A 26364-nucleotide genomic window follows, 5' to 3' on the forward strand; every position below is an offset into this window, starting at 1 on the left:
TGTAGCCTCTGCTCATCTTAATCTAATAATGGCATCAACATGTGAGAACATAGAAGAGAAGTGCGAAAGAGTTGACTTGCAGTCCGGGCGGTCATCTGAGAGGACAGAGTGCACAGAGTCACGCTCGGCAGCCGCACCATTTCTCTCTTCCTCCTTTTTTAAACCTGCTGAGCTGCCGGGGAGGGTCGCCCACCGATGGCAGCTTTTATCTGCAGAGGCCAGGAGACACATGCCTCCTGCTATGAGGTGATGGCACTTTGTCAAGCAAGACAAAGTTATCCTGCCACTGACACCAGACACTCGCCCTCAGCTCCTCGGCGCACTCCCAGCAGTGGGTGTGATTTGCATCATATAAGCTCAAGGAATGTCATAAAATAAAGAAAAATTGGACATTGGAAATGTTTAAAAAAACAAATATTCCTAGATCTCACGTTTGAAAACATTTCCGTGCACTCACTCAAATCTGCCACACAAGTGGAAAACCCACGGCTCTGGTTGCAGACGGCCCCGGAGGTGTGTGTATCATTTCATTCCTGCAGGGAAGCAAAGATTATTACAATATTCAGATTACCGAGCAGGGGGAAATTAATTGGACTAATTAACATACAAGTAAATGATGATACCGTTAACACATTTCATTAACTCAAACTGTCATTCTATGTTCCTGCTGCACTTGGTATTGCATTACAATGAATTGGATTCATTAAATTATGCAAATGAAAGGAACGACAGAAAGGACGAGTCCTTTTTTTAACGGCACAGACCACATGTCCTCGATCGTTTTCAGCAAACCGACAAAGACTCAAAAAGCATGTGCTCTTCACTCTGATTTACCAGATAAAGCTTTTCATTGACTATCATTTTAATTATGTTCACATGCTGGCACTGAAACCAGGTGAAGGCTGAGAGACATTTCCTCTCTCTCGTGCTGCTGTTTGAACCTCATATTACTGATTACCTAATTAGGTAAATGTCCCATTTAGTGTAAAGAGGTAAAGTGATACAGCTCTTATGTGCTGCTGAGATATCAGCTTCATTTACCCAAAAATATAAAACAAGTTCTATTTTTATCCTTTAAGGACATTAAACTTTGTGTTTAAGAAACAAGATGCAGCAATTCATTTAAAAAGCATTTCCTTCTGTTCCCCTCAAACGTACATGAATCCAGGTCAGACAGAATGAGGTGTTACCTCTGCTGGGTTGGTTCAAAGTCATGAGGCACTACTTTGTTCCCGGGCGGCAGAATATGTTCCTGACATTTCCGTGTGACATTAACTCGTGGTTAATCGAGGGTCCACACCTCCTTTTGGCCCCGGTGACTTCTGTCTCCATCCCGGGAACACAACACCAGGGGAAGGTCGAGGGGTCAAACACACGTCGCGTCCTGCTCCCTTGGCTGCAGTGACATCTACTGGACTACTGGCCCAGTGTAAACCCTTTGGGGTGGGGGGGGTGGAGAACGCAGTGCCTGGCTTGATGATATGACACGACACGAGAAACAAGACATTTCAAATGCAAGGAAAAACGAAAACTGGATGTATATTGTCATTTAGACAATATACCACAGACATGGTACAAGCGAGACAAATGTAAAAAGAGCATTTTTAAATAAAGCAAAAATCCAAGGGAAATTCAAGTGTGACAGAAGAGTTTATATTGATGTTATATTGACATATTTATACAGAAGATTGGATTGAAGATAAAACTTCAGTGTTTAGTACATAACAGGAAGATGATGTTTGAGTGTTTCTACAGCATCTTGCCTTCTGTGCTATCTGACTTAAAGGCTCAAGTGTAATCTCCTGAAAAAGACCATGTGGCAACCGGTTGGATTTAAAGAAAATACACAATTATCCTCATGTGACGTTCACTTTTCAACAGTTTAGGGGTTAAACAACAGAAATAATAACAATATGGAACAGGACAATGCAACATCAAATTAACCATGAGTATCAACAAAGAAAGAAACAATAGTACTGACGATTGATATAAAGTGGTTTCTTGGGAAGTATACAAAACATATTTTTCATAAACAAAAAAAAAGGATTATCAACAAACAAGATGAACAGTGCTGTTAATAGAAAGAGTACCGCTTTAAGTAATACACTGATTGTTTCCCCCAAATGCATAATAGAGAAGTGATGGAGCAAGATACTGCTGAAGAATTCTGTTTCCATAACAGGGGGTCGTCCTTATTGTTACAAAAAAAAGAAAACGACGGTGAGATTTAACAAGCACAGGTAACGTGGTGACAGCTTAATTCACCTCAGCCTTTGGTCCATCTGATTACCTCAACACCATCATTGTCCAAGAAGCCCGAGGGGTGATGAACTCTACTCGTATCACACAGTCACAAGTCACCCTGAGTTTGTAGTCAAATTTTGGCAATTACCTTCAAAAAATGGCTTTTTTCTCTTCATATAACAATTTTTTTTCTTCTTCTCGTTTTGAAATCCTCCCATTGAAGGAAAACACATTTCAATTACATATAATGGAACCGTAGGAAAGATTTCAACTTTGAATATCACAAATGCATTTTTCTGTGTAAAGCCTGATATAAATAGTGGTTCGGTCAAAATATTTAATAAGCAAATGACGTATATATCATATCAACATTTTATGTTCAAGAGGAATTACAATACAAAAAAATGATTGTTTTTCATTTTCACCTGCAATGTCGTCTGTGTGAAGAGTTTGTCTCTTTAAAAATAAACGCAGGAAGGAGGTTCACTAATGTGCAAGCAGACTGACTGTAAAAGAGGACAGTGAAAATAAAACATGTTACATTAAGAGATTTGCGAGGACATAAGCAATAACATGACTTGAGCTGGATAAAAGGCTCTCTGTGGGGGGATCGAGTCTTTACTGAGAGCAATGTGGAACATACTTTACCTCATCAGAACAAACCACCAGCAAAAAGGCAGAGGAGACAATTGATCAACTTACCAATAATTTGTCATGAAAAAAACCATTAACATATTAGTAGATTCAAAACATAATGGCATCCTACATTTGCAACTACACAATATTGTACAAAATAAGGCATTTCTTTGTGTGTTTACTGCAATGTTTTTTCCACCTTCTTTTAGTCTCAAATACTAGTTTTTCCTCATTAGAAACTGAGTACGGACATGGTCGGACTATTTTCGTGTTAAAATATATATATGTATATATATATTTATAATTTCAGCTTCCTTCGAAAACTTGAATAAAAACGCAGGTAGGCGTATACAGTATGATGGAGTTTGCACGAGTTCATAAGTGGAGTTGAAATCACTCCATGACTTCACTGGCCGCTACTGTGGTGACGAGCTGGAGCGGGATCTCTGCATTGGCCAGGATGTCCTGGGCGGCGTTGGAGCCCTGCTGGATGTTGGTGAGGATGAGGGTGGTCCCGCCCGCCGTGGTGATGATACTGTCCGAGGACCCCGGGGATTCCATCGAGGCCACCACGGCGCTGCCAGAGTTCACGCCTTTTTTGTTCTGATGAGTTTTAATGTGCTTCGCCAGGTGGTCGCTCCGCATGAAGCGCTTGGAACATTCTGGGCAGACAAACTTCTTCTCTCCTGCCAGAGAGAAAATACAGTTTGAAGGGTAAATCGTTTGGTGGAGAATACATTTGGAGAGGGTCAAACCTGTCATCTGTCTGGAGGAAATGTTTTTAAGGAAGGGATTAAAGTCTAAGACTGTGGCACAGAAGTTCAGTTTTTTGATTTATGAATTATTTCAATGAAAATGAAAGGCAGAGCTAATAGAAATAATAGATTATTATTGTGTGTACAGCCACATTTTAATCCCTGCATTAAATAGGTAGATCAATCATGTGTTATACCTCCTCACTTTGTTTGAACAATGCATCAGCATTGAATCCATATTTTAGACTTCTGTTTTGTTGCAATTGATGGAAATTATATTGGGATAATTATTATTATTGTGTCATTCATAGTTGAGTGCCAACCTGTTCCCTCAAAACCAGCAAATAAACTGGTGCATTTCACCCCATGTGAACAATTGTAATTACAAAGGAACATTCTATAAAATTCAAAACAGAGCAGGCGAGCCGATGAGAGGCTGAGTCCACACTCAATAAAGAACCATGGGATGAATATAAAAGCCACAGCTCATTACTAGCATCTCTTGAAATGTTTGTTACATAATCCGTTAACAAATCTTGTAAATGATGGTGCTGCATAAACTGTTAAAACATTCTGAACTGGAAAATTACTATCAACACTGTAAAATCTGGATCTGTTTCCACAGTGGTCTTCATTCCTAACCTGACATTTTACATATCAATTCGGGGTGGAGGGAAAATGCTGTTATTTCTTGTGTGACTCACATTTTGAAGAGCAAAAACAAGAACATTACACTGATGTTTTCCTGATGTGCAAACACTAAGGGATCCAAAAAAGGGCACCTGTGTGTGTTCTCCTGTGTCTCTGCAGCTCGTCGCTGCGTGTGAACCTCTTCCCACAGAACATCCAGCTGCAAACAAAAGGTCGCTCCCCTGAATGCCAGCGCAGGTGGGCTCGCAGGTGCGATGTCTTCCCGTATACTTTCCCACAGCCTGCGATGTGGCAGATGTGCTGCTTCTTTTTCCCCGTGCTGGATCCCCTGAGAAACACATGCATCGACAGTTAGGCTCCCGACATGCTTTCTTTCCCCCTGCAGAGGCAGCCACGACACCCAAACGACACACAAGATTACTAACCTGCCACCTGACTCTTTACAGTTGGGGCAAGTACACGCCACCCGGCGCAGCCTCTTGCCCTCCTGACCCAACTGATCATCGTCATCCACCAGCCTGACGCGCAGGTGGGACAGATCGCTCGTGTTCAGGGTGGAGTCCGTGCTCAGCTGCCACTCTCCAGAGTCGGGCTCTTCCTTTATCTGAATGTCTGAAATGAATGTGTGCGTTAATGTCAACACTAGCTCTGGTAATAACACAACAAAATCCAGAGAGGTATTTTACGATTGTGCTTTGCTGACAGCATGGTGGCAAATTGCCCAGTAGCCATATTAAACACAGCGATAAAATATTAGTTGATTGACAGAAAATACATCAGTGTCATCGCTTATTTTAATAGTAAATAACCTTTGCAACAATTAAAAAAATTCACAACAATGTTTTCACACCAGCATTAACACAATGCATTGTGTCAGAGCACAACACATGCTTATTTAAATGTATACATTAAATATAAACTATGTTAACAATGAAAACTCCACACGTGATTCAAACTCTACATTTTAATTTTTTTGTTTTCATTAAGCAGCTGTTGATTTGCCTTCATCACGATTTTATAGACTAAACTATAGAATACACAGTTCTGATTAACAACATTAAAACTCCCTTTCTCTGTCCAAGTGTCTTATTGAGTCATGACAGGGAGGCAGCACAAACTAAAGATATCACAAAGAAAAATACACTGGATGTAGCAGCGTAGACAAGTGTTACTGTGGATCGTGTGTTTTGAGCAACACAAAGAAAAATCCATTCACTTTCATAGTATTGATGCAATAATTCAGTACGTAGGAGAATATAGAGACAGACATTTCAGAGAGATGTGAAAGTGACAGAATTTTTTTTAAACAAATGATGTGCGGTCATTTGACTCCATGTGCTAATAATAATAATAAAGGTCTAATTGGTCCCACCTTACCAGGAGCATCAACACCAACAGGTCAGTTGTGGATACGTCAGTCAAGCCCAGTTTGTATTGTACTCACTCACGTGAGATAATAATGTTTGTATAATAACAAAGAGCTGCCCTACCTCCCATGGTGTCTGTGTCTCCCTCCTGTTGGGCCATCGAGTTGACCGTCACTGTCTGCAGGTTGGGGATCTGGCCTGTGTTGATGCTGACCTGACCGGACCCCAGCGACAGGGTCTGGACAGGGGCCAGGGTAATCTGCTGGGGGGGTGTGGTCGGCAGCTGGAGGTTCTGCAGGTTCTGCACTCCTTGCACCTGAAAGGTCTGCCACTGTATCTGACCCGATGCCGTGACCGTCTGGGCTTGGATGATGAAGGTTCCCGGGTTGATCAGCTGGACGTTCTGCAGACCCTGTCCCCCTGTCTGCATCACCTGACCGTTGGTGGTCTGAACAGGCACCTGCTGCAGCTGGAGGATGGGTGTGGCTGAGGACACCTGGATGCTCTGCTCATTGTTTTGTTGGATGTAGCCAGAGCCCGAGTCGGCCTGTTCATTAGCCACTGACGACGATGACGAATCCTGTGTCAGCTGACCCGATTCATTTACTGAAATGTGGAGCTCAGAGGAAGACGTTGGCACATAAAGGTCAGGATTTGCATTTGAGTCACTGACTGGTATCGTCTGTGTGAGTTGAACATCTGCCTTCACCTGACTCTCGGAGCCATCCACAGGCTGACTTGTCATAATTAACTGGCCATCAGCAGTGACCCCTGTTGCTATAGTTTGAGCTCCAGACAGGCCCAGGGATTCCAAGTCCACGCTGTTAATAGGAACAAAAGTGATATTCCCGGGCAAACCCATAGGCACATTAGTAACAACCTGACCCTGGTTGTTGAAGGTGGAGCTGCCAATAGAAACCCCCTGGATCTGCTGGACATTACCAGTCTGTGAGATGAGGTTCTGGTTGTTATTAAGGATGTTTGCAGTTGATGTCACACTGAGACTCTGGCTACCATCAGGCAGGATCTGAATCTGCCCCGTGGCATCCTGAGTCATGCTTGATGTGGAGAAGCTCAGCTGTCCGTCTGCGGTCTGAATCTGAGGAATTACTTGGTACTGAATGTTAGGCACTGCGTTGGCATTGGAGGAGGCCGTTCCCGATGTCACAAAGATTGGCTGACTTTGTAGGTTTTGAAGAGGAAGAACATACTGTCCGTTTGATGTTAATATTCCTTGACTTTGGATTTGGATCATCCCAGATTCATCCTTTGTTGTGGGTGTCAACACCTCCCATGTGTCAGTCCCAGTGAGCTGAGAAGGGGAATCAGAGGTTTGCTTAAGAAAATAGTTCACACATAAATAAAAAACAAGATCAAGCCCCTGATGTAATCTAAATAGATAAAGAAAGTTACAGCCTAGTTATAGCCTGCACACATGGCTTAATATTGTGGAAGATAAATAATGATGCATGCATTTCACAAAATTAGTACCAGAAATATTGGAAAGCAAAAATTTGAGTAAAATGTTATTCAGTCTAAGTTTGATTACAAATCATGACAAATAAAGATTTGTAAACCTGAAGTTACTACTGAGGTCTGACAGTAGCAGCTCATTCATCAGACAACATCATTAGTTTGTTGTGCTGATGTGCATCATCACTGCTACACACAGACACACACAGGGAAAATGTTATGGCCTGCCGTGGCTCATGCCAACACATACCTAAATGTTCCATTTATCTTCTCCGGTTGACATCGCCAAATTTTTTTAAATCATCTCAAGCATTTGTTTGATATTTGTTTAAGTTTTTGTAGGCACAGTTTTTTTATTGGTCTAATTTAAGCAAAAAAACTGGGTAAACACACCATGGTTTGTATTTAACAGGTGATTTCAATCTCAGAGTTTCCTTCTGTACTCTACACTGCCATTCTTTTCTTTGATAATTCAGTTTTAATAGTCTTATAATAGTCGAATTTGAATGCCAGTTCCTTGGATAACACCACAAAAGCAATATGGAGGCATTTTTGGGCCTGAAGAATCATCACGTCTTACTGCAATTGTATTAAATTTGGCTGCAACACTGTTCACCCCTAAAACTCTTACACTTCACCCACCCCTCCATCCCTTTAAGGAGCCTGCCATGCGACCAGATGGATGTAGGTGTCCTTACTTGGTCAGTTAGAATAATTAAATTTGTAAACATATTCCAGCTGTAGCAATGACACGTTTTCTTGTGTCAAAGTCAAATTACAGAGGATGCAATTCCATGGAAGCAGGAGCAAGCTCAGCCTGGCTCTGCTGTGGGTGAAAGGTTCACCTCAGCAGCATCAGCACAAGGTGACCCAAGCCTAGGACTCATCCCTAGTGCAGGTGGTCGCCAGCAGGTCAAGGGGGGACGGCCTATTTTAAAAGGAAGAGGGAGTGGGCGGCCACACAGAGAGTGGTGATTCGCTGCTAGAGAGTTAAAGTTGTGGAGGGACTTCCTCGTCCTGTGTTCGAGCCCCGCAGGCAGCAACCCAGGGGTTAGCAGCCTGGCGGTGGTGTCTGTAACTGGCCTGTCACTTCCACCCCAGCGTAGGAGGCGGGATTCTCGGCGCTGCCTGAGACGAAGCGTTTCCTGAGACAATTCCCACCTCCCAAAGTTTGAAATGTGTGAACTCCACTTAGCGCCGTTCAGCTACTGACAACGCAGCAGCGACATAATGAGTGTTAGCCCCCCCCGGGAGAGAGACGCATTACCTGGCCGCCCCTGCCGTCCTCCTGCGACAGAAAGTCGCCGTGACTGCTGTCCACCTCCATGGCAGCCATCTCTTCTGGTTTCAATGGCTGTTCTGGTGCTGTGTGGTAAAATGCATTTAGGTTAGGCAGTGTTAGCCGAAGCTAATGCTAGCTACACACACCACACACACACACGCAAAACATATGCTGGGCTATAATAGCATCGCTGTACAAGCTAACAACATGGTTACAACTAATGCTACGAAGCTCCGTGCAGGAAACAACAGTGCGGGGTCGACTGGATTCAGACGACCTGACTTTTGACGATAGCCGAGCTAAGCTAGCTAGCTGCTAAAGCTACTTTACCCCGGCGGTGATTAGCATGATCCCCGACAGACATCCCCTGCTAGCGAGCTAATGTAACCGGAGGATGCCTCTTAGCCTGATAGCCTGTTAGCTTCCGAGGATTGAGACAGATGTTACATACCAGTCATCGCGTGACTCGTCGTGAACCGGAGAGTCCTGACAGTCACAAGCCACCGGACATGATCGGCGGATTATATCGAAAGCATGCGCGTACAAAAATCAGGTGATAACTGTCAAGATTTCTTTGTATTTTGATTGACGGAAGGTGAGGGGGGAACACAAAGGGTGGGGCCTGCGCTGTTGACCAGCAGCGTATGCGTCACGCACAGGAAGTCCCGCCGTTCTTCGTCGAGCCGATTGGTTGCTCGCTCAGCACGCCGAGTCGCGATTGGTCCCCCGACGCGCCACTCATCTTTTGTGGGCCTCTTCCTGTTTATTATGCATTGTTAGTTTGTACAGTATCGCGGATCGGAGTTGGGCTGTTTGCAGGTTTATCGGTGAAGCTGTGCAGGGAACAGGTGACATGCAGCCGCTGAAGTGTGTCAAATAAAAGATGTAGAAAAGTTATCTTGAAGACTCAGAGTTGCAGTTACATTAACGAAACACTGGAGAATCATCAGTATTTACCTAAAGACCAAAACTTGCTAGTCAAGCTGTTACATGATGACTCTCTCCATGAGTTTTATATCACCTCACACCTTTAACATTTACAATAAACCTTGTCAACTCATTACACCATGTACGTTTTTCTTTTTTATTTATTCATCCCTTATTTAAGCAGAAAGGTCTCACAGAGAGACCGTATCTCTTCTGCCAGGGATTCCTGCAAATAAAAATAAAGTTTTCATTACTTTAATATACTCTTTTGCATGTATTGCAATGTTGGCAAAGTATTGCACACACTCAGCCTTGATCAAATATTGCACGTATGCAATGATAACATATTGCACACAACTACAAAAGTTCCCAAAGTACCTAAATATGGTAACTATGAGAGCCTAACGTACTGCAACTTAGAAAACACATGTTGATAGACAAAGCAAATGGCCAATAGAAAATGTGTTCCAACTACAAAACCAACCAAATACTTGCAACACAATCAAATACCAGGCAACCAAATACTTCCATATCAATCCTGTAAATCTTGGAATTGCAATTTTTTGGTTTAGGAAGTGTACTGGATCAATTGCACATTTAAATAAAAATCTGACTTCACGATGCACCTGAATTCTTCCCCGATGCCATTTATCTTTGTCGCCTTGTGTCTTTGAAAACTAACCGTGGCGTGTTGTACTTCTGCATTAGAACGTGATCTGCTATTGACTTTTAAGATGTCTTTTCTGATGATAACTTGAACAAAAAACACACAATCAAAACACAATCGGAGTTTGCATTTGTGTGGATTTCTTCCCCTCCATCTGATTGTGCACATTACGACATTGTGAAAGTGCATTGAAATGAGAACCTGCATCCTATTGTACCTGATCTGTGGCTGTGATGCTATCAGGACCCCACTTCTGAGTATTATTTGTTGTGTGTCAGTTCCTCACAGTGAGCGACTGCGGTGAGGCTATTTCTCTCAACCTTCAATTCAAACTTGGCCCATTACAGCCAGACTACAAAAGCACTTTCTGTGCACTCAGGAGCTCACAGCAGTGAATGGTGGATATTTCCAATCACTCTGCTGTCAATCCAAGTGTCAGGTAAACACAGGCCAATGGAAGCAGCTTCAGAAAAACCTTGCAGCTGTGTCTGTCTTACTCCAAGAGTCCTTGGAAACATATCAACGATTCTACAAAGACCTCCAAGTTAACGGGAAAAGTCGGAAACCCTAAAAGCAACAACAACAAAACAAACTTGCAGGACACCGGGGCCTACACGAGACACGGCGCTGCGGCATGGTGTTTGTCTTCAGGCCTGTGATTTTCCACAGTGTCTCCAGCCACAGCTGCATACAAGGGAAATGAGACTGTATCCACATTGTGTTGTATTCACCTCATGAGAGGAGTCTGTGAAGCAATTACCCAGTGGGACTTTGACTACACAAGGATCCAGTGATAGATAAAACTGTAAACAGCCACATCCTTGACCTTCTCTCTGCATGCACAGGCCGTCTAGCTTAAATTATGGTTTGTAAATGTGATACAGATTATATGCCTTAATAACAGATCTGCATGAAATAATGGATGAGGAATTACAAGAAAAAGACGTTGTTATTAAATGCAAAAAAGCCTTTTCCCAATATCTTCTGGGAGTTGTCATTGTTGTCGCACACAGTGCAGAAATGTGGAGGCTGACAGGAGTAACTGAGCGACTCCAGATTAACATATTGACAGTTGTTTTCATGATGGCTGGTCCAAGAGAGAGTGACCCCACGGAGAGAAAGTGCCCCTGCTGGAGGCACCTTGTGGGACACTGTAAATGGGACCTGTGAGAGAAAATTGAAACTGGTGCTACATAGAGAAGAAGTGTGTGTGGAATATCAAATGTGTGTAATAGGCGACGCTGAGGCAGCCGCGACAGGAACCACCACACTGTTCTTTGTCCGAGGTGCTGAGACTATAACTGCTGCACATAAGGGAGGGTTTCAAAGGCAGTAACATGGAAGTTTCCTCCCTTCTCATTCATTTTGGGTTCCTTTGTTTGTGCACACACACACAGAAACACACATACACAGGAATATGTCTTCTCTTACTCACATGTATCTATTACATTTGCATTTGATTACATTTTTTACTTTTTTCCTGTTGCTCTGTATATATTATTTCATCATATTAAACAACATTTCATCATGTTTGCCCCTTTAAAAGGTAGCTCTGTCATGTCTCACGTGTTATTTCACATTTCAACAAATTAAAGATAATATAAACAGTGATTTTGCTGTGGAAGTTCATATTTATTATAGAAACAAAAGAATTCAGAGTAAGAAAAAAAACGTAACTTAACAAGAAATAATACAAAGAGGTAAAAAAGGGTAATGCAAATATAATTTTTATAAAATATTTGAATTTCTATACACACATAAACAACTAGACTACAAAGATACAGTTTCTATGTAACGATGAAAGATGTTGCCCGGTGTATAGCAGTGCACAGTGAATCCTGAGCTATATGCGATATATCTCATTTAAGTATGGTCAAATAAGCCTGTATTGCAGGACTGTTGCATAGGATTTGTTTTTTAACATCACATGGCTGATTTACCTGTTTATTTGTTCCTGTACTGGCAGATGTAAAGAAACTTTAAACATTTACTTTAATGCCCAAAACATGTTTTGCTGCAATTTCTGCAAATTATACATAAAATGTGCAAATTTAAAGTAAAACTGTAATGGCACAATAAGACATCTTTGCTGCAATTAGAACTGCATTAGAGAAGTTCTTTCTTTCCTGTTTACGGCGGATTATTTTGCGACATTATATCAGCAATTTTTTACCACTGACAGGGAAACCAGTACATCAAAGTCTCCCAGTCTCACCATGACACTAGAACACAGACAAGAAAGAAACGTTGCATAAACCCTCATATACATGAACGTTTGTTACTGAATCTATATTGATTTCATGTCTATTCTGTGTACAGTATATAGAACAAATGTCAGACAGACAAGTCCCACAATGGTTATGATTACAGCGTGGCAACACTTGGCTATTGTCATCCAAAATAGAGATCATTTCCACTCTGTAATAATATGATACAGAACATTTATAAGAACCATTGAGTTTCCCAACGCAGTCCCCTGAGCACAGTTACTGCTCTGAAATGTGCTCTAATTATTTATATGTTTATTTGTTTTAACTCACACATAACTCTTGTTTTATTCCTAAAAGGCCTTTGGTGTGTGTGTGTGTGTATGTGATTTATGACAGAGTGTCCATGTTTGTTTTAAAGTGAGCTTTCCGCTCTGTGCCCTTCTTGGTTTGATGCCACTGCGGTCTGCCTCGGGGCACAGTGGCACCGCTTGATTGATGGGGCGACAGAACATTTGAGGCAACTGAGAATCTGTCACATTCCTGGATTTCTTTTATTTCTCAGGGAGGCTTTACCAGTCAGACTGCTTCCACAACCCACCTATATCACATTCTAGTCTCTATAAATACCAATTTTTTTTTTATTATTCACCACTGGTTACATGTCCACATGTGTGTGCTCTGTGAAACCAGGATAGAGAGGAAGCCCAGTGATCTTTATTACTCACTCTATGAAGATTTACTGTCGCTTTATGAAAAACAAAATGTGCCACAACTCAGACCACTGGGAGCAACTCGTCAGTCCCCGAGCTTCAAGACTACAGAGCAGATGAATGATATTCTATGCAGGGTCTAGGTTGGCCAACACCACCAACACCCTGAGAAGAATGCAAAAACAGTTTTGTCTCAAGCCCACATTGTGCTCTGCAGAGGATTTGTATGGTTTCACTTAGAACACAGCCTGTTGTTGTACACAGGATACTGTCTGGGAGTAAATCTTGGTTGTTATATCTTCCTTGATTCGCTTCGTGGAATTTGTCCAATTGATTATCAGCGGTTAATGCTGACGCTAACAAGAAGGCCTTAATGTTATTTGATGCACATTTTGTCAATCGTCCTTTGTTCCATCTAACCTCAATAAACACTATGCTATATTTTGCCACTGATCTCCAACCTTAAAGACTACAATCCATCCAATATTTCCATGACAAACACTGTTCTCTGTGCTGCTACAGCACATACTTTATAAAAACATCCCATCCAAAAACTTGGATATGCAATGCTATCTCTGTAAAATGACCATTTTTATTCAATCTTTTTCGTGCCCATCAAAAGGCCATTTTGTTCTCTGCAATCTTAATGGTTACGAGATATTCAGCAAAGCACTGCTGATCTGCCGCTCGTTGTTGGGACTCCCATGGAGAACACAATCTTACTTTGGAGAACTGCGGCTGCCGCCATACAATTCCATCAGCATAAAAGCTTCACAAACACTTACACACAAAGTATAGGGGCGAGAAAAACACTACTTCAGGCGACAGGAATCGTTTTCTGCTTGTGCTTGTGGGTTGTGTCAAATTCTATTTTCATACTATACAGAATATGATAAAATGTGGACTTTTTGGGTGGAAATATGGTTTGAATACATTTTTTTTGTGTAGGTGTGTAATTTCCTCATTGTTGAGGGGTGGGAGTAAGACGGTAAACACAACAAGGATTATATTTTTTTGCATATTTGAAGATTGAGGCTGAGAACTATAGCGACAGCCAAGGGGACGACGCACAAATTCATCAATCATAAATTAAATAAAAAGTGTGAATAAAAGGTTACCTCCGTAGCTTTACAAATAATCCTTTAAACTGACCAATTCTTTTGGCCACAAAACACACCTGCATGCTGCATGTGACCTTCTAAAATCAGCATCACTTAACAGATTTAATTATAACTGTCCCCGCTCTGCTACAGTCAGTGTCAGCTGTGTCTTTTAATTCTCTAATCAGTGGTCGGCAGGACCGCTATCGGCGTCCCCATGCAGCTTCCCACTCAATACAGACATCCCAAAACACACACAGACTGGTTTTTGTCAAATGTTTTATTGAGTGTAGACATCTGGGCTACTGTAAAACATGTATTATCTGTAGAAGGGGGAGAGGAGCAGGTGGCATTGTCCCCGCTGTCAGCTGTGTCAGGGCTGGCACCCGTGATGGAGATTAATGAAGTATCTGGAGAGTAATATGCTCCTTCAAATGCTGCTACAATTTGGAGTGGGGGCCAATCCTGATCTTAAATAGCAAAGCTGTCAGAGTTTACTGAACCTGTGCTTTGGCACCCGAGGGGGGATTTGATCCTACAGAACGGGTGGAGGAAAAAAGAACTGGCGGTGTGTATCAGCCAAGAAAAGAGAGGCAACAATAAAGTCAGTTATGTAAACAAACAGATTGTTCTTGTGTCACTTTTTCTTCGCCGCATTTGGTGCGTTGAATTTGAAGAAGATGATGTCTCCATCCTCCACGACGTAGTTCCTTCCCTGTTGTCTGTATTTCCCAGATGCCTGGAGGTGAAAAATAAAAAACGAATCAAAAGCCAACAATCATAAACCAAACAAAGCATGTTAGGATGGACAGGTTATAGACTGTTGCATACTTTAACTAAATATCTATTGGCACCGTAGACAATATGGAGCCCATAATAAGAATGTGTATTATAAATAGAAATAGAAAATATAAGCACATAATTAGTTTCCAATATATTTCATTGCCTTCAATTACTTTACTGCAAGACTCACACTCTCACACACACACACACACACACACACACACACACACACACACACACACACACACACACACACACACACACACACGCGGGCCTCCATGTTTTTGTTCCAATGGGGCGCCTGAATTCCCACTGAGTGAATAATCCTCTCCTCTGCCGGTTCCAGTTTCATGTACCCGAGCACAGAATGTTAATGTGTCTTTGATTACAGCACTATCAAACTTCTTGAGGAAACCAAACAAGTTCTAACATTTCTTTTGTGTACAGTAAGTGTTTGTTCTCCTTCCTGGCCAACTCAAAAAATAATTGACTTGAAGTGCTAATACGGACGGGTTTATGCATTCTGGTTCTGCACAGCGCACAATTAATTAGAGGAATCAATGTCCCTTTAAAGGCTCAGGAGACCATTTAATCCAAGCTCAATACCACCAGAAACACTGGACAGAGAGGGAGACGGGGGGAAGAAAATCAATGGCTATTTGTGATTCCTGAGTGTGTATTAAACCAGACATGTCTAACTGGTTCATTTGCACTTGAAAGCAGCCATCTGGAGCAGCAAGCTTGGCTTAAGCAGATATGATTACTAATAATGTGATATCCTCGTACACTGGCCCTATTCAGGCGGCCTATTCCCACAACTGGCATTAAATAGCGCGGGCCCTAATGCCACAGTCAGAACTGCTCCATGTTCTTATGAGGCTCAAAAAGGGATTAGTGAGAGAGCGTGCAGCAAGGACCTGACACTCAGATCTCCAGCCCGGATAACAATGGCCGAACCCCAGAGAGAGCGGCACGTTTCACCCTCTGTTTGCCGCTTATGAGGGGAGTGGACAATACACTGCTGCTGCATTAAATATTAAATGCGTCTTTAAAAAGAAGAGACTTGAATAGTGAAGAGATTTGAATGTTTTCATAGTGCTCCCCGCAGGTCCCTGTGTGTCACTGTAAGATCACATTAGTGGAGTCTGTGAGTGGGCTCCTGGAGTTGATGGTGGTGATAGTGGGATTGTAACAGCACGCTACAGCTGCTGCCATCAAATGTCACATATGCAAGCAAGGTTAACTTATACTGTAATTCAGGTGAGAGCCTCCAGGTTATGTTTTTGTCTTGTTTGTTTGTCTGTTATTTAGCAGGATTTAGATCAGGACATTTTTTTTAATTTCCATTACATTGCAAAACGTTTAAATTTTTTTTCCTGAGAATAATTCATGACACACAAAAACTACAGCCTATTTTCGAGGCCTTTTTGTCTCTGACCTGCAGGAGCTTTAATATGTCTGCTGTCACTTAGAGCCTTTATTAACTTAATACAAATATGAAAGATGCTAATGTTATGAAGTAAAAGGTACATTTACCTGGGAGCAAATTAAAACTCTTTTGTACAGTAGCTCTGAATTGCAGATCACAAAACACAACAACAACAAATGTTTTTTTTCTGATTTCTTGTTGTGTTTTCTAACTAACTCTGCCAAGGAGGTTTTAATTTTTTTTTTACCCCCGTCCCTTTGTGTGTTGGTTGTTTTTGTTCTTTGTTTTGCTATAAGCAAGATTATGCAAAAACCTTTTTCCAGGAAATGTAGCGGAGCGTTGGAGGATGACCAAAGGAAGATCCATTAAATCTTCAGATCCGTGATAGGGGGCGGATCCAGGGAACATTGTGAGATTTTTCAACATTTTCATTGATCTCACTGAGAGAAAATCACAGACCATGATGAAAACAAATCTGGAAGGTTTAGTGGTCTCATCATATGAGTGTGTGTCATATGATGCTGATCAAACAAAATTTAAATGTTGTTTTATAAGACGACCGTTGGGCATGGCGAAGGAGGGCGCTTTCCTAAGGGCCATGAGAATTACATTAAAAAAAGTGTCATTACAGAAAATTCATTGAAATTATATATAAAAAATGTTTAATGTTGTTCCATATAGAAGGCATTCTGTTGTGTTGATTATTAATTCTGTATCACCCATTACTACAGTTTATTGAGATGACACCAAATTGATGCTAAAGCTGAAGCAACACTGGTAAAGAAAATCATTTTTGAATCACTGGGAAAGTACCTGCTGCAGCAGACGCCCAGTTATTGTCTGCACAAATTCACCATGAAATCAGTTATTACATTTGACAGCAGTGTGCACATGAACAACCCACATCCCAGTTAAAAGGTCAAAACAAACACTGGCTATCATAAAAACATAAATAAGATATGCAAGTCACATTTATGTGCCACGCAGCCATGAAAAAGTCCTAATATGAGGAATTTCACACTTTATTTAACTCGCCGCTTTATATCACTGTCACATGGCGCCAGTGGCTTGGGGGATTTGGCAATGGCGAGAGCGGTAAGCTAACAGCGCGCTCTATAGATCTGCTAAATGCCTGGTGAGGGTGAAGAAGTGCTGCCTCTGTGCTACTGAGCCGGGCCACGAGACAGAGGCACCATCAGCCAGTTAAGACACATTGTGATAAAGATATGCACAGCTGGAGCAGAATGGCAGTGTTTAGAGCCAGAATCAGCTGGCTTGTCAGGAGCCGTGCCGGAGTGCGCTGCAGTAATTTCTTCCCCCGAGTAAAGGTGAGGAGCAGTTTGCAGTCGGAGCAGTGCGCTGACTGTCAGCTCCACTGATCACAGGAGACTTCCCCTCATCTCCTCTGGCACCCTGACTGCTCACCTTGACAGAGTTCTCGCTGCCTTCCTCTTTAAAATCCTGGAATTTCATTACTTCCGCAATAATGAAGCCCCTCTCAAAGTCAGTGTGGATCTTCCCCGCAGCCTGTGGAGCCTTAGTTCCTTTCTGTCATGGGGAAGGAAGAGAGAGGACAAATGAATTGTTTTGGAGAAGATGGATTACAGCATGCCAGCGACACAGTGTTTGATAGGGCGATAGCGTCGCGAGCATCACTCCGGGTTGTTTTCAGTCGGGGGTATTCTCGCCTCAGTCATGATTTCTGGATAGCTTTCCACTCGGCCGTGCCCTGCTAAGGGCGGCCTGGACGCCGATAAGGACCCAGCACTGCTATCAATGCCTTCTGATTCTCATTCCGTGGCAGTATTGATTTCTGTCCAAGCAATCTTGCCTCATTGTGGGTCACTGCTCGGCTCTCTGGTCATGACAGCAAGAAGACCTGGTGTTGCAGTGAGAGGCCAGGGTGGCACAGAGCTGACTGCCTCAGGCCTCACTGCTGTGACACTCCGGAGTTTGGTAAAATCCAAACACTTAACTATATCTCACTGTTGAAGATGCAGGGCTATAGTGCTTGAGCATATTTTTTAAATTGACTTGCAATACACAATAAGGGTCGTATCTTCCAAACCATGCAATCTTAAAAGCACGAAATAACAATTCACTGGATTTATAAATTGGCTGCACTCTGAATCCTCTTTTGACGGATAAAATGTGCAATTTATATGCACTAAAAACCAAATGACAAATGGCCCAAATAAGTGACGTGGATCCTCCTGACTCCTGCCCGTCGACCTACTCCCTCCCCCCCCCCCCCCGCCCTGCAGCTCCGTGCTCAGGAACTGTTGAGCAGTTTTAATTATGTATATAATCAGGTTGGGGTCAACATATTTCATGCCAAAAGAATGATGCGTATTTAATGACTCTAATACATTACCATCTCTTTGCAATCTCATTGACGGAGTGCTTGTGAGTTTAACTACCATTAATCAGCATCAAGGTTTGTCTATCTGGAGAAAAATAGATTAAGGGAGGTTTTTTTTTTTTCACACGGGCGCGTTGCAGGAGCTCCACATTGTCCTAGTTAAGAGCTGTGGAGAGCAGGTTGATAGATAATAGTCACCTCGAGGCTGCCTAATAAACCATGTTAAAGGACCGGGGAACACGACATTACTGAGTGTAGTTTTTACAATGCAAGATGTATTGGCTTAATATAGTTACTCACTGATGCTTACCTGACTAAATGCCCCTCACACACAATCAAGGCTGCCTGTAATCAGTTATGTCGAGGGGGACAGGCGGGTTTTTGAGGACGTCTTTGAAGTGTTTTCAAGACTTTTTTGGGGGTAAATAGCGAGGACATCAGTCACGCCGAGACGAGTTTCAACCTGGTGATGTCATCTGGCTTCAACGTAATGTGTCCTGAGTAAATAAGAGGGAGTGAGCTCACCTTCCCCCTCTGGGCCGAACACAGGCACAAGGCCGTAAAAAGAAAAAGTCTGTGCCGGAACTTTAATAAGCTGCTCTCAGACTGAACTCCGCAAGATCCTCCGCATTTTCTCCAGAGGACGTGCATGTGTGAACGCGAATGTCCGAAGTGAGAGGCTTCGCAGTTTCTGTGGACATTCCCCGTCTGGCCTCATAGAATAACGTCCAGAGGAAGTCAGGAGAATTTGATGTGTGAACACAGCGGGGGATCTCCAGCTGTGTTGTGCATGTGTGAAAGGCACAAAGGCAAAGCCAGTTCTCTGGATTTTACCCACATGTCATGTCTGAAAAACGGCTGTACTGTCCCCAACTTACCCTTATTTAGTGGTGTGTTATTCTTGTTGCGATGCAGTCAGTGGCAAACGAATCAAGACAATTATTGCAGTTTGCCAGGCTGATATTAAATGTGCGTTTCTGATCAAACTGAGAATTCTTGTCTGAGGCAGTAGCGTGGGGCCTCCTGTTGGCAGGAGGTCTGAGGCTCATACTGTATAACTGAAATGTGTTGTGTTCATATCTGACCAGGGGGTTGGTTGCACACTATTCTCCACTTATTGCTTTTCTTCTTTGTCAACTATCTGATAGAAGCAACACATCCTGCAACCCAGTGTGGTTATGGTGTGTTTGTATGTATTGCATAATAATATATCAGACGATGTTGTGAATTCATTTTCTGTGAGTTAAGAACCATATTATCGCACCAATGGTTCATTAATTCTGTACTTTGGGGGATAATGTGAAATATAGTTTCAGATCATTTTTATGGAGCATTTATTACCAGCTATAGAATGTATATTGAAATATAAACACATCAAACACATTCCCAGTATTTCACATTTATTTTGCGTATCAATATTTTGCATATTGAGAAAGTGAAAATTCACTATTTTAAAGCCTGATGTTTGTTTCCCACTTTGGATGAAAAAAGATTTAAAAAAAGATCACTGTTGAAACACACCTTATTTCAGTTTTTTTGTTAGTGTTATTACGTCTATACCCTTAATGACAGGGATGGGTTGGAAAAAGTGAAAGACATCTGTTGGTACAAATCACTGTCCAATTTAACTGCACATTTAACTGCAGCCTTTGAAATGACCATGCTTCTGAATAAACACGTCTCTGAAAAGTTTCAACACCAACTAAACATTATAACGTTCATGAAAAGAGGCTATACTGCAGGACATGAGATTGCATTGGTTTGAGCTAGGTGTACCTAATAAACTGCTAACTATGCATATGTCCTCCGAGTAAAGTAGTCATTTGGATTTTAGAGAATTTTACCACAGTATTTGAGATAAGGTTCTCATTTTTCTTTTTTTCCTTATCAAAATAAGATATTAAGCATATTTTATAAGACGATTTGGAAAAGTTCTTTGAAATAAGCTGCTTTTATTTCAAAGATTAAATTAAATATGATTAAATACACAATACAGTACGAAAGTTTTTCAAAAAGTAAAATGTGCAGTATTAAACCACCTGCACTGGTTTATAACATAAAACTCCCGACCGGTCAAATAAATACCTGATTATATCTATCTTCTGTTTGCTCAAGAAAACAACAACAACAACACAATGAAAGCATGCAAAGCCAACATCTGTATTGATGTAAGTCCTGCGATCCCGCTGCACAAAGGTCTTGGCGGGCCGCGCTCAGTAAACTGAGACACACAGGGAGGAGGAGCCCCCAGCCAGGCCCACAAACAGTCGAATGAAAAGCGACATCAATTTTGGCACAGACAGCCTCCGTCACACAGATTAGGCAGGCACAATGCACGGGCTCCTTATCTCCAGCGGCAGGAGGAGGGCAGGCAGATCTGCACAGGATGGAAACATTCTCATGGACGTAATGGGCAAAATCAATTGTTGCCCTCCTCAATCAATGTAGCCCCCACTTTCACTGTTCAGCAGCTCACCAGTAATTGAAGTTATCCTTGGCCTGTAATGACTAGCTAAGGCACAACCATGACAAAGTTGAAAGTGTGTGATATCAGTGAGGGTGCCAGCAGGGTGGAACGTGGGACACAGTGTGTGTTCCTTTGTGTGTGTGTGTGTGTGTGTGCGTGTGCATGTGGCGCACTCCCCCACACTCCCATGTATGTTCGCAGCAGCCAGCTGGCTCTTACCCGAACGGTCCACGCACGGACCTCATCTGGTCCGGCAGTGAAGAAGTACTCCAGCTGCAGGGCTGCGTGGCCTGCCTTGATGATCCTGCACAGGGCGCTGGTGGAGACAGAAGAACCAGCTCAAATCAAGGGAAACTGTTTAGGTATTCTTTATCGCCACTGACGCCAAGACAAAGTTCACTTCGGCAGCGAGGCCCCATTCATTCCGATGCAAACTCATTAGGTGAATAAGATGGGTCACTTCGCTTCATGTGAGACATTCAACTCTCCAATGGTTTCTTTGATTAATTACAAAGCTTGTAGACTCATTTAGCATTTTTAAGAATTCATCCCGATGCCTTGTCCTGCCCCGAGAGGGAAAAAAAAAAAGTCTGCTGTCACAATTTTTCTCTCCATAGAGGTTTTTCACACAGGAACAATAAACCCAAAATGCCCAAGTTATAATTATACCTAGGGATGACAGATGACAGTTAAAAACTTAATTTAGAGGAAAACCCTTTGACTGAGTTGTTCGGTAAGAAGAGGGATCCTTTTCTTTATGATGGTAATTACTCTGCCATTTATTATTCTATCAGCACATGCAATTAAAGGAGTGCATGGAGGACACAGCTGATAATAAGTGTGGGGAGACTGAATGCTAATTAACCTCTGCGTCTTGTGCTCCGTGCAGTGCTTCTGCCTGTCCTCGTCACTGGCGTCCTGGAGCTGGCTCTCCAGGCCGCCGCTGAAGGGGATGACCAAGGCCCCGGGGTCATGACTGTCCACCCACGCCTTGATTTTCACCAGCCTGGGTTTTAAAAGAAAAAGAAAAACAGTGTCCACAAGAACTAGTTGAAAGACTTGATTAACACGAAAGTATTCGTTATCTGCCAGTTGCATGCATATTCATGAGAGCAGCTGAACATATGAGTGTTTGCAGGAGACTGCACTCCAAAGGAGGCTTTCCATCACAGATTGAGTCTCGTTTCCACAGAAGTTTCCAGCTATACATTTGATTTGACTGTTTGCAAAAAGCAGATTCACAAATGAAATGTGCCCTCCATGACTTGTAGATGGAAAATATTAAACATGAAAGTGCTCACTGTGCAAGATGACTCTATATATATATTGCAAAAATCATATTTCGTATAGCCATTTCAGTTTAAGATGAAATAACCTCGTTCAATGAATGTTCTAGATATTGCTTGCATCTTCAAAATAAAGAAACAACAAGACAAGGTGCTGCACAATAATTATGGAAAAGATTAACAATGACTTAATTACTAGTAATATTCTCATGGTGCATCTGTAAATTGTATATAATCAGTCAATCAATCAAATTGTATTTTTGTATCCCATATTCACAATTTGCCTCATACACAGTTTAACAATCTTTAAGATTCCACATTTAATTCTCTTGTTTTGTTGCATTTTTTGGCAGAGGTTGTGATCATACCATTAGTATTTTATGTGGAGTGCCTCCTCTGTTTATTTTTGATTTAATGAATTGAATTGGACGGAGGGCAGACACAGTCTCTGGGGGTTTTGGATGTGTGACTGATCTAAAGGGAGCACAGGGAAGTGTGTAGCACTACAACTCCGCCTCCTGAAGACTGAATGACTGAATAAAATCAATTCACTGGAAGACAATACTTTGTTTTTCGGAATATATTTGTGGGTTTTAACTGCCTGTTAAGTAAATGGCAACTGTAAGCTGTTAGAGAATGATATAAAAAATACAACACTTAAATGTACTTAGCTGCTTTCCACCACTAACAGCACTAACAGAAATCCTGATTTTTTGTCAAATTTTTATTTAAAAGAAGAAAAGAAAGTTGTTCACCTAATGAGGGTCTTACTGAACATTACCCATAAAGCCACCAGGAGGGCGCCACCCCTTATTACTTATAAACGTCCTTCTCTTAAGTGCCTGTGTTTCTCTGTTTTCTGTTGTCTTGCAGTCCAGCAGGACACCTGACATTGCAGGACAAAGATATCCTTACACTTAATGGTAACTTGGCGTCAGAACAATATAAAGGGGGTTAGGGCAATTATGAGATTAGCCCCACAAGCTCTCGGGCCGGGATTGGACAGGTTTTAAAGAACAGCTTCACACAAATCCATTTTCACACGCCGGCCCCGACAGAGCTCCTGGGCTGGATTGATTCGAAGGGGTCCCCGTCATTATCTGTAATCCCAGTTTCCTGTTTAAAGCCCATAACAATCAAAGACTGGGAGGGACCCGACCACCTCTGTACCACATCTATTCCAATAACAATGTCACCGCTTTATCATCCATAGCACCATATCACTGCTGCTACCTAATGGTTATCAATATACAACATATGACAGAGGACCGGCTGCAGGAAGATCACAGTTTTGCTTTGATTGGTTGTTTTTCCCAACATGCCACAGGGTAAATTTCAAAAGCCTCATGTGCCAGTTGGTCTGTCTGTTCAAATGCACATCTATTAAACGCCGTAACCTAATATTTCCCTCTCTGCTCACACTACACTGTATACACAGAGCTTGTGTGCGACTGCCGCTGAGCTAAGGTGGCAGCCGATGTCTCACTAACAAAGGACAGGAAAATAAAACACATTTAGTCGAATCCAAAACCCTGAAAACACAGGAGATGGCAGGCGCTCCGAGAGGGGGAAAAAATCCAATCGGAGATAATAACAGCTGTAGTTTGTCACTTTTAGCAGCACAGCTGTCTATTTGGTGGCACGTTATTTGCATTCCTCAGGTATTGCGTTCTCTACAGGCGGCGGAATAATGATTCACAAATCACTCTCTCCACACCAGTCAAGGGCTGTGATCCTTTGAATAGACCATTGTACCTGAGACTGTAATTGGTGAAGACTTGACAGAGCCTGAGCCAAGCTAGCCAAGTAACAAAGAGGCTCTTGGTGGAAGGCTGAGGGATGATTTTAATAATGTGGAGCCGAGACGGGGAACGTGAGCTGCAAATGAGGAAGGGGGGGGGGGGGGGGGTTCTCCGGGTCCCCGCACTGACTGACACGGGACCAGACAAACACCTTGCACCAGGAACATGAAACTCCCCCTTCTCCCAACTCCAGAAACAAAGCACTGTCAATTAAGAGCTGTGATGCTCCGTCAACATGACTCCCAAAACCGGCCCTGTCAACTTCAGGGCCGCCGCACTGCAACTTGCATTTATGTCCTCACCAATTATTTGTGTGGATTTTGGTGTAAATTGGGGGAGAATGTTTATGTAAAACACGCCGCTGATGTTTCTATCTTGTTTGTATCTTTCTGTCATTCATGCAATTCTACAGCATTCATGTAAATCTGTATTTCAGAGGAATTTGATCAAGGCTTGTTTACAACTGTGCACATTTAATGTTTCGGCTTATTAGCCACGTGTTTCAAGAGAAAAGTGATATCAATCTACAGGCATTTGAGAAATTCTATGGTCAAGACATAAAAATGTTTTGAAAGTCTAAGCTGCACAGAAACATCCATGTGTGTGTGTGTGTGTGTGTGTGTGTGGCTGTTTATGTGTGCATGCGTGCGTGTGTGTGAACTTGCATGTGTCCGCGTCTTGTCACTCTCCCATTATGTCCCAGCATTAAGTGCACATGTCTCACTGCTCGGTTAATAGAAAGATTCAGCACTTTCTGCTCTTGATATCCCTCTCTGAACAAATGATGCCTGAAATTTTTATTCTTTTTATAATGGAATTCCAATGGCCTTTGCTGCAAATCAACTGGAAATTTTTGCATATCAAGTGGGGAAAATTAAATGTTAACCACGTTTTAATGTGATTAAGGGTGACAGGGACATTATTTCTGCTAATCATTCACCGGCTTGAAGTCTCAAGGAGCGAGCTGTGTTTGTTCTTTCGCCTGCTGCTCTTGATACAAAGCAAGGGAAATCAAACTTTTGCATGTATAAAATTATTATTTTATCACTCAGCATAATATTTTTGCATGTGTGTTTGTATCACATGAATTAACAGCTGTCATCTTAATTTTTCTAATCCTAAAATTTGACACGTGCTGTATTTACAATGCCTCTAATCTTAAACACAACGTATTGTGAGAAGACAAAATTAAAAAACGAAAAAACCCACTGCAGCTTCCACAACAGATTGGCTCTGAATGGAGGTGTCCCACAGGGGCCCACCCTCCGGAGCTATAGTCTATCTGTCTTTTTTGTGCGGGAATCCGGGGAGGGGGGGGGGGGTAATTCCTGTGTTTCACATGCCTGAGGCTTCCCTGGGCTTTGTCAGTGCTTTGATCTGCTTAAATGGCTCAGGAGGAGAAAAACAATGGGAGCTTCCGAAGTACAGGGGCAGCTACCTGAGACAATGACCTGGGCCTGCGTCTGACACACATTCATACAGGTTGGCCTTTATTAGGAGTGCTTAGCCCGGTTAAGCCTGTGAAAGGTGGTGCCGTCACCTCCAGCCTGTGTTCCTTTCAGATGCAATTGAACGCCGAAGAATAATCCACTACCTGCATCCCCTGAAAAACCAACAGGTCAGGGAGCCGACACCTGAACCCAAATCACAAACCATGGCACATCTGTGAATGCCTGGCACAGACTCGTCGAGTAATAAACCTGTGGGTCCCCTCTGTGTTCCTGGTGCCAGGTTGCGGGGACGAGCATGCTTGGGGGGTGAGGATGCTGTGGCACGCAGAGCGCACACTACCCCCCCCCCCCCCCCTCTTTCCTTCCTCCATGAAGGGAGACAGAAATGAGAGGTATGAGCTCATGGTGTCTTTTGAGGCTGGGAAGTCAGGGTGCTCTGTGGGAAGCGTTTCATCCACCCAGTGGTGAGCTTCTGAGCGACAAGAGTGCAGACGTCCCCTGCTCCCTGCGGCCGTGGCCGCGTGGAATGGCATTACACATCGGTGTCTGAGAGAAGAAAGAGGAGATCGGACGCACGCACACAAACAGACGCACACAAAATCGCCAATATTGTCAACTTCTTTCAGCCTTCAAAGCAATCAGCAGCTGAAGGAAACACGGCGCAGGCACAATGGGGGCAGCTTTTAATTAAGAGCATCATCTCACATCACACCTCAGATAAACCTCAAGGATGGGCTGGTAACAAGCTCCTTCTTTTTTTTT

At 42.6% G+C, this 26364-nt stretch overlaps 2 protein-coding genes across 2 annotated transcripts in view; both read right to left on the bottom strand.

The window, feature by feature from the left end:
- Positions 1 to 1631: 1631 nt before the first annotated feature.
- sp3a (sp3a transcription factor) lies at positions 1632 to 9058 on the bottom strand. The gene is made up of 6 exons (XM_062402676.1): positions 8860 to 9058; positions 8394 to 8491; positions 5777 to 6965; positions 4712 to 4898; positions 4418 to 4614; positions 1632 to 3566 (listed from the first exon to the last, which is right to left on the bottom strand). Exons 1-6 carry the CDS (start codon positions 8864 to 8866, stop codon positions 3274 to 3276), a joined length of 1971 nt encoding a protein of 656 aa, XP_062258660.1. The 5' UTR covers positions 8867 to 9058; the 3' UTR covers positions 1632 to 3273.
- Positions 9059 to 14317: 5259 nt separating this feature from the next.
- The window catches only part of LOC133967094 (obg-like ATPase 1), a 40094-nt gene continuing 28047 nt past the window's right edge, over positions 14318 to 26364 (bottom strand). Inside the window, exons 8-11 of the mRNA XM_062402323.1 lie at positions 21929 to 22069; positions 21283 to 21379; positions 17660 to 17782; positions 14318 to 14761 (exon numbers count right to left, since the gene is read on the bottom strand). Of these exons, the coding sequence (XP_062258307.1) occupies positions 14660 to 14761; positions 17660 to 17782; positions 21283 to 21379; positions 21929 to 22069 (463 nt within the window). The 3' untranslated portion in view covers positions 14318 to 14659. The remainder of the gene's footprint in view (positions 14762 to 17659; positions 17783 to 21282; positions 21380 to 21928; positions 22070 to 26364) is intronic.

This window comes from Platichthys flesus, chromosome 13 (genome assembly GCF_949316205.1).
Source record: "Platichthys flesus chromosome 13, fPlaFle2.1, whole genome shotgun sequence".
NCBI classification, from domain to species: Eukaryota; Metazoa; Chordata; class Actinopteri; order Pleuronectiformes; family Pleuronectidae; genus Platichthys; species Platichthys flesus.